Source organism: Sesamum indicum, linkage group LG1, assembly GCF_000512975.1.
Source record: "Sesamum indicum cultivar Zhongzhi No. 13 linkage group LG1, S_indicum_v1.0, whole genome shotgun sequence".
Classification (NCBI taxonomy): domain Eukaryota; kingdom Viridiplantae; phylum Streptophyta; class Magnoliopsida; order Lamiales; family Pedaliaceae; genus Sesamum; species Sesamum indicum.
This window is the reverse complement of record NC_026145.1, coordinates 7214667-7224008: the sequence shown is the minus strand read 5'-3', so window position 1 is coordinate 7224008 and position 9342 is coordinate 7214667. Positions and strand designations below refer to the sequence as shown.

At 33.1% G+C, this 9342-nt stretch overlaps 1 protein-coding gene across 2 annotated transcripts; it reads left to right on the top strand.

The window, feature by feature from the left end:
• Positions 4006-7746, top strand: LOC105157740 (glutathione S-transferase T1-like). Of its 2 annotated transcripts, none has more exons than XM_020697224.1 (7): positions 4006-4166; positions 4758-4831; positions 4940-5000; positions 5622-5675; positions 5797-5876; positions 6336-6541; positions 7348-7746. In XM_020697224.1, exons 1-7 carry the CDS (start codon positions 4102-4104, stop codon positions 7423-7425), a joined length of 618 nt encoding a protein of 205 aa, XP_020552883.1. In that variant the 5' UTR covers positions 4006-4101; the 3' UTR covers positions 7426-7746. The 2 variants fall into 2 exon arrangements, with proteins under 2 accessions (XP_020552883.1, XP_011072506.1); XM_011074204.2 differs by having other exon boundaries at positions 4010-4166; positions 7371-7746.

Below are 9342 nucleotides of genomic sequence, written 5' to 3'. Positions count from 1 at the left end.
ATCTTCGAGAGATGGGCTAGGCGTGGGATTAGGCTGCGGAGGTGGTCTGTATTAGGGTTTTTGGAAGTGTTGGTTACCGTAATTCAGATTCGGATGATCCCCCCATCCGGGGTTGTATGTGTTGGAGAAAGGATCATATCTTCTTTGTTGTTGTCCAGCGAATCCTCCTATGGCGTCGGCATGCTCGGTAGTTGACTCTTGAAGAGTTGGGCACATATCGGTAGCGTGCCCCGTTAAAGTGCAAATACCACACGCTTTGACTTGTTGATGATTATCTGCAACAACTTTTTCAACAATATATGTGAGTTGATTTAAACGATCTTCAATATTACTTACCTCGTTGCTTTTCCTTGGTGGATCATCGTATCTAATCCCAAACTATTGCGCGTTGGACTCCATAATCGAGATCAGGTTACGCACTTCGGTGGGGGTTTTATTGAACAGTGCTCCTCCACTTGCCGCGTCTATCAGTTTCTTATCCATACTTGATAGACCTTCGTAGAAATACTGGATCAACAGGTGGTCCGGGATCTGATGATGGGGGCAAGTTCCCACTAGTTGGTTGAATCTTCCCCAATATTCAAAAAGACGCTCTCCTGCGAATTGACGAATCCCGCTGATCTCCTTCCGGATTGTTGTGGCTCTTTAGACAGGGAAATATTTCTCAAGAAACTGCCTCTTGAGATCATTCCATCTTGTAATGGATCCTGAAGGTAGAAAATACAACCAATATTTCGCTTGATCGGCAAGCGAGAAGGGGAACGCTCTCAGTTTGACTTGTTCCTCGCTTATGCCTTGTGGTCACATTCCAGAGCATACAACATGGAATTCCTTCAGATGCTTGTGTGGATCTTCACCTGCAAGGCCACGGAAAGTGGGAAGTAAATGAATTAATCCAGATTTCAGTTCAAAGTTTACCTCCAAATTTGGGTACTCAATGCACAGTGGCTGCTGGTTCAGATCTGCCGACGTCATTAATCGATCTTTCAGGAATCAAAGCCATTATCTCTTCTTCGGATTCGCTTAGGGATTCCTCAAACTCCAAAGTTATGTCTTTTTCATCTTCGTAGGGAGCGGATGTTCCTTCCGATTGTTGCTTAGTCTCCCATCGAAGTCTTTGTGTGGTCTTTTCGATTTCGGGGTCGTATACCAATTTACCTGTACGAGAAGACCTTGGCATCAATGGTGATAAAAGATTTCGGGGTCGTATACCAATTTACCTGTACGAGAAGACCTTGGCATCAATGGTGATAAAAATCAAGTAATTAAAAATAAAGAAATATACTTAAAAATGCCAATCCCCGGCAACGGCGCCAAAACTTGGTAGGTGTCGAGATCACCAAAAATAATTCCTACTACACTTGTGAAAGTGGGAGTAGGGTCGATCCACGGAGATTGGTTTTAAGTTGATTTCTTTCAGAAAAAAGAAAATAATGGGGGAAGATTGATGATAAAAAAAAATAATCGAAAACTGAATAAATAATTAAAAATACCTGGTGAAGATACGAAAGGGAGATTTTCTGGTTAAGGCTAGGATTATGCTTGATTCTTGTGAGTTGATCATTGATGCAAGAATAACACATGTATAGACAAATAAACCAGTTATGGTTGTTGGTACGACCTAACAACCTCACCTTTCCTTACCTTTTCGTCAGTCAAGGTACGACCGTTGGCTAGATCCCTAATTAACAGACAACCCTAGGAACGTCCACAAGATTTAATCTATTAACAACATTAAGAATTAGAAAGATCTGATTCTAATCAACAAACTCCTACGAGGATAATTCGTTTAAACTAGATCATGCATTCCCCATAACATAACTAATTACTATGACATAATTAATCATGCTACGTTGCTACTAAGCATTGAACTAAATAAACAATTACACGGATTTATAAAGCTCAATTAGCTAAGCAAACCTTCTTGATAATGAACAACCGGTCGAATCATTAATAAATCAGACGTTTGTAATTAAAGCACAGAGAATAGCATGAATATTCATTTAACAAGTGTAAAGGGCAGATTAGATCTCACAACGATTATGAATCAAGCAATCACCATACCTTAACCAAAAAATAAGAAATTTAGCCGGACATGTTAATGGAAGAACACACTAAAAAGTGGAATTCCATTAATTTCGGTTATAAAATAAAATAAAAGAGAATGAATGAACAAAGAATTCTATAGAGTTCCAATCAATAACTCCCTTCAAATGAAGAGACCCCCCTATTTATAAATCTCCTACAAATCTAGACGTAGGGGGAGATAAATACGTGATTAACTCTAAAAAGGTAAATAAATCACAAGAGATAAGTTTTAAAGAATCCTTTCTAAACCTAAACACTTCATTCCTTTATCTTTTGCGGAAATTACTCGTATTCCTCCTTATCCCGAGTTGACCACTCCACTAAGCGTGGGCACGCTTAGTCAATTCTGCAGAAATTTCCTTGTAATCTCCTTTTTTTTCCTTTTTGATGCCTTCAATTTCGATTTTAGCTTGATTTTTGCCATATTTGCCTCATATCTTCCTTTTTATTGAATATGCAATAAAATCACATAATTAGGGATGTTTTGACTTAAAAAGAAAGATTAAATCGCTATAAAATCATGACAATTGCAAAGTTATCAATAAACCTTGCTATTATATATTAGAAATTTAATCTACAAGAAGATTTCTAAAAAACCCCAACTGAAGATAAGCTAAAAAAAAGTAGGCCCAACCCCGGAAGAACAAAGCCTACCAACTTGACACGTCAGCAGCAAAGGAACTAGCAGGAATTTAGGTGTATCACTTACCTAACCCTAAATTTGAGCAAGAACAGTAGAAGAAGAGCTGTTCCGTTTGCATGCATTATTTTTTTGCAAGTACGGTTGGAATTTTGACTTCAAAATAAACTATAAACCCTTTTCTTCTTATCACTTGAATACTGTTTCTGATTTGCTGGTAATTCTCAAGTCTTTAACATATGAGAAATTCAGACATTATTCTGGACACATTTGATTATTCTCTCGAAAACCATAAGAAATCTCTCTCTAAAACAACTTGGGACACATCAAGCAAACAAACTTTTAAGATATTCCACCCAATCTTAATGATAAAAATGATATCAGCTCGGGCCTGCGATAATAATGATAAAAAGATTATTTATATCCCATCAGTTCCACTTGAGGTGGATTGCATGCCATTTTATACATTTACCCCTTGACATGAAAATCATTCAATAACACAATATTTATATTAACACAATACTTATCATACATTGTTTAGGGGAATTAAAGAAATTAGTTTATATTGTGTTTACTAATTTGAATTAAACTTAGGACAAATTATTGTCTCACCCTTTGGCCTGATTGATTAAAATAATCTACTCCAATCTTCTAAAGGGTCTTGCATTTAATATCGGGCTGTAAATAATGAATTAATTTAGACTAAACTCATAATTCAAACTAATTTCTTTTTATAGTAAACCAAGCAAACAAGCATCGAGTTAAAAGGATATATATATATATATTGATTAAAATATTAAACAAGGTTTGACTTGTATACCAACTCCCATTTTAGCGTGTGAACATGGCACATCAAGGGTGCACTTGGTGATTCTAGATGAATATGATTATGGGATATTGAAATATTATTTGTTTGTCAATTACTTTTTCTTTTTCCAAAAATTCCAATCAATACTAGACGATCGACCGTGTAAATTTTACTTTAGTATTGATTGGTATTTTATTGGTCGATCAACGGTATCAATTTTATTTTCTTTTTCTTTCATAAGAGGGATTTTTTTTTTCAATTTGGATTTTATTTGTTCTTTTTAATGTTTAGTTGCATGTCCAACTTGTCCGCTGACCGTTGATTTATGGGAGTGCAATTCTAGAATTTGAAATGTTCATGCTGCATACTATCATTTATTTCAATCATAATTTTCAAGCTCCATCATGTCTTACTTTTGACTGTTCAACGTTTTGGATTAATTTGCAGTGTGTGTGTGTGTGTATATATATATATATAGAGAGAGAGAGAGAGAGAATCACAAAAACATTGAGACAGAGAAGCTGTGTAATAATCTCAATCCGATTGCTACTGTGTGTGTAGAAAGATGGAGCTGAAATTGTATGTGGATCGGCTGTCCCAACCTTCCCGCGCTGTTCTTATCTTCTGCAAGTAAGAAAACTCTCTTCTTCCATCACACCCTTAATTTATTAGCTTTCATTTCTATTTTAATTTTTTATTTTGAGAGCCAAAAGGAACTAAATAAATTAATAAATATATATGGGCCTCATTCGGGATTTTTAGTACTTTTTTAGTTCTATATTCAATATTAGTATAAGATAAATAAAATATACAAGACGTTTTCCCCTCGCATCCATGTGGCGTTGCTCGGCCAGGGCTTTCACCCATTGCGGAAAATTCTGCTGCCTCTCGTAAAAGCCTGGGCCGTGTCTCACTCCACGTGTGGCTAATAATCCTCATGGACATCGCTTTGATTGCCGCACCAACTAGCTAGTCAGATGCAAGCTCCTCCTAGGGCAGATTCCTCTTTTTGTTTCTCAGCCGGCCTGCAGGGTATTAGCAATCGTTTCCAGTTATTGTTCTCTTTTAAGGACAGATACTTATATTAAAAGACAAAAATACCCCATCAACAACGATGTAATTCCCGACGACGGAGGCAACCAGCTTCTATTAATTATATTTTAATGGAAGGATAAAATGAAATTAAAAATTGTGTTGATTCTGAATTTTTATTGGTTAAAGGGCAAATGAGATAGAATTTGAGGAAGTGAGCATTAAGCTGGGCAAGTTGCAGCACCGATCCCCTGAATATGCAGGTATCAATGTTTCTACCTCGGATTTCTGTGTTATTTAGATCGATCAAAAGTGTATTTTACTGAAAAATATATTTATTTATTTTTACCCTTCTATTTTAAACACTTCAGAAATAAACCCCATGAAACAAGTTCCAGCAATAGTGCATGGTGATTTCAAGCTTTCTGAGAGGTACTTCTGCTTATATCTTCTTTTTTATTTCATAGCCTGTAATTATGAATAACAAGTTATCCCAAGTGATATTGAAAATGAGCACATTATCCCTGTGAAAAAATTATAGCAATTTGCCCATCTGTACTTTTTTAAAATAAAGTAATTTATCTCCTTATACGGGAAGGTAAATTGCTCCGTTTTAAAATCATAGGGTGATAAATTGTTGTGTTTCAAAAAATATAGGAAGGTAAATCGTTATTTGTTTTTTCATAAAGGGGTAATATGCTCATTTACGATATATGACAAGGGTTACTTGCATTTTTTCCTGAATTCTGAGAACAATTTAAAGTTTGAAAGATTGAAAAACAAGGGTATAGCCAATAGTTGAGGTTTCATGGTGATCACGGTGTGATTTTGATTTTTCTAGTGTTATTTTCAAGTTGAATTGTCATTGACAGTTTTATAGAATAATTTCTCGAATTGAAACTCTTTCATTGACAAAAAGTAGTATTTCTCCGTTGGAATAATTAAAGTTAAATACACAATAATTTAAGAACGCACTTAGGTAAAATTTTTAAGTAACAGAATGAGACAATCTCGGAATAATTAACAGTTTTGACAAATTTGGTGTTCTCCCAGTCACGCGATTCTTATTTATCTGGCTTCTGCATTTCCTGGAGTTGCCGATCACTGGTACGTTGTGTTGCTTATTCCGGAAAGCGTCGCACCCTACGTGTTCGACGAAATGCCTGTATCAGTATGTATCTAATTCTCATGATCTTATGCATCAACTATATGTTTTTGATGGGTTCAGGTATCCAGCTGACGTACACAAAAGAGCAAAGATCCATTCAGTGCTGGACTGGCATCACTCTAATCTGCGCCGTGGTTCACGTAATTACATGCAAATGCCATCATAGTTCAAACTTGCAGTCTATAATATTGATGGGGTGTTATTTGCAATATATCAAAATATTATTAGGCGATACAAGAGAAATGCATTATAAGATGCTAACTTCTTTCAATGTCCTGATGTGGACGGTAGTATTATTGATATATATATGTTGATGATAAATAGTTCGACATTCTTGGATATTATTCGGTAGTACATGTATGCTCAAAGAATAATTGACATAGTGGATAGATTCTAGCTGATTGAGATACGTATCGGCTGATAGTATGAACTGATCTGCTCCAAAATTTGATTATTTTGCATGTATATGTTTGTTGTTGTTAACTACATATGTATTTGAAATTATGATGTTGGAACTTATGGACAATATTGAATGGAACAGTTAGCTTTCTATATATCTGAACAGGCCTGTCTTCCTTATACTGCTTTGTTTCTGTCAGTTGGATATCATTTTAACACCGGTATTGCACTGGCATTTGGTCTGCCGTTGGACCCAAAAGCTGCAGCCGAAGGTGAGAAACTTCTGTCGGCATCTCTTGCAACGATCGAGTCGTTATGGCTTGAGGGAGATGGGCCATTTTTGCTGGGGAATTCTCAACCTTCCATTGCAGATATTGCTTTAGTTTGTGAAATCATGCAACTTGAGGTAACACCCACCAACTTATACATATGTGTTTGTGGCTATTAGGAATGGATAAATGCAGTTCGAATCTTTTGCTATAATTTTGTGTTTTGTCTGCATCTACTTAAAGGGAGAATCGTATTTTTGGTCCTATATGCTATATGCTTTTTTGATTGAGTCCCATTTGTTATTATTTTCTCACATTACATCCCATAAGTTGTTGACATTCTTAATTTTAGTCTTCACGTTCATCTTTTCTGTTCTGTAATTAATTGAGCCGTTAGCAGTCCCATGTGCATTTCCATACATTTTTCATTAATTATTGGACAAAAAATGCACATGAAAACTAAATTGAGAAAAATTTCAACGTATGGGATGCAATATAAAAAAATCGTAATAAAGGAGACTAAACTGAAAAAGGCCATAACACATAGAAACCAAAATGCGATTTCCCTTTACTTAACCTATGAAAGCTAAGTTTATAAAACATTCTTTAAAATATACTCTTAAGAGCACATAATATACTTGAAGCTCATATAAATCTTCCTTTAGGTTTATCAGTGTTTACACTAAACTCCCTTTCGTTAGTGTTTCGAACTAGAGCGATGATGTTATAGAAAATGTAATCGCTTTCCAACTAATCCTTAGTAATTGTCCGACTTGAAACAGGATTCTTGTAACTCAATCGTAATTCTTATTCTATTAATTTTATAACAAAACCTATGTCCCGGTAAATTCAATCTCATTATCAAATAAAGCGATATACGACTTTTTTTATGAAAACTTTCAGACGGATTTCAATAATTTGAGACGAAATTTTTCTCATTCAGTTCCCCCTGCCCTACTGGTTTAGGTTGCGGATGAGAAGGATCGTGACCGTATTTTGGCCGGACACAAGAGAGTTTTGAAGTGGATTGAGGACACAAAGAACGCAACGGCACCTTATTTTGATGAATTTCACTCCCTCATGCCGTTCGCCAAAGAGAAGCTCAAGGAACTGAAGGCCCAAGCAAGCAAACAATGAGGGCAACTCACTCAGATGGGGAAGGTGTTGAAGCAAATTTTGTGTATGTTATGTTGGTCTAGTTCATGTTGTTTGTTTGTGGTGGTTGTAAAAAGATTTATTTTTGTTGTGTTTTCTTTTCATTTATTTCTATTCAGAAATCTTTTGTAATCATTAATATACCATGAACATTAATTATACGTAAATTAGCGTATGTCCCGTGCTATGCACTGATTTAATTTAATTCATTATAATAAAATTGTATCTTACAAAAATTTTAAATTATGTAAAACTTAGTTAAGAATTTGTTTTGAATGAGATCAATAATATAAAGTGACTTTTTTTTCTAAATTAAAATGCATCAATAAAAAGTAAAGATATTTACATTTTAAAATAGGGAAAAATGCAAGCAACCCTCTTGTTATATCGCAAATGAGTAAATCACAACCTTATGAAAAAATAAATAGCGATTTATCGCTTTATATTTTTCAAAATACAACAATTTACCTCCCAATGTTTTTTAAAATGAAGCAATTTACTAAATTGCTTCATTTTAAAAAGTATAGAGAGATAAATTGCTATATTTTTTCATAAGGGGATAATATGCTCATTTTTAATATTATAAGGGATAAATTGTTGTTCACCCTTTTAAAATATATGCTACGATTACGGATATACTCTAAGAAATTCGAAACACAATAAATGAAGATATAATAGTAATGTATACAATGAAAAAAATTCTGATACTTGGATTTGTGCCCATTAATTATCATAGATACTATAAAATAATCGAATTAATTTTTAATAAATAATTCAATTCTATCAAATTAAATATTTTCTACCCTGAATTTCTAAATTAGAAAATAAGTAGACATTAATGAGAATTATGAAAAGAAAATCACGGTCACCTAAGTATGCAAAATTAATATGAAATTTAATGAACAAAGCTTAAAAAATTCAATTTGAATGGTTTATTAATGTAGCTAAAGGTAAATATTCAAATAGAAAAATCATCAATGGAACAAATAAAAGTATGAAGGAAAAAAAGATAATTCAACAATAAAAATTGAAAAAATTTTAAGTCAATACCCAAAAATTAATAAATTATAAAAATACAAAACTTTTAAGTTGTAAATACGAGAATACTTCATTAAAAAAGTAAAAAATAATATTTAAAATTTGAAGAACAGAAGTCTAACTAAATAAATGATGTGAAAATGGACATCAAAAAGCAAAAAAACAATTATATTTATCATTGAAATATATATATATATATATATTTATTTATCAAGTATGACTACCCTTTTGTATTGCAATAAATTCAAAATGATTTTATCTGATTAATTAAATTTAAAAATTTACTGCATGAGATAGGCCAAGAGATATTAGAATAAAAATAAATGATTAGTGATAAGAAACATATTTTTTTGTGATAAAAATTTAATCCAAAATTTTGAATATTTTTTAAAATAAATACCAATTGAATTAGTATTCTAATTTTTAAGGTGGAATCTACTATAGATAAATACTAATCTTGATTATAGAATTTTCTTAGATAAATACAAATTTAATTTTTAACTTAAAAATAGATGGAATTTCTAACCAATAAGATTTTTACTTAATAATTAAAAAATTCAAAATTATTTGATATTAGCTTTTGGTCAAAATTGACTTAATTGTGATCAAGTATCATTTAGCTATATATATTATATATACATATATATGGGGAGTATCTGCACAAATTTCAAAAAAGTACTTTGAACTTCAGTCTTTAAAGAAGTACTTTTGAGGCGCTTGGGATGCCGACTTGTACTTCTAAAAC

What these genes read in the sequence shown, in the direction of transcription:
- LOC105157740 (XM_011074204.2), top strand. Translation starts at nt 4,102, where the DNA reads ATGGAGCTGAAATTGTATGTGGATCGGCTGTCCCAACCTTCCCGCGCT. An exon ending in GATTTCAAGCTTTCTGAGAG is followed by an intron (nt 5,001 to 5,621) that starts GTACTTCTGCTT and finishes GTGTTCTCCCAG; the next exon opens with TCACGCGATTCTTATTTATC. An exon ending in CCTGGAGTTGCCGATCACTG is followed by an intron (nt 5,676 to 5,796) that starts GTACGTTGTGTT and finishes TGATGGGTTCAG; the next exon opens with GTATCCAGCTGACGTACACA.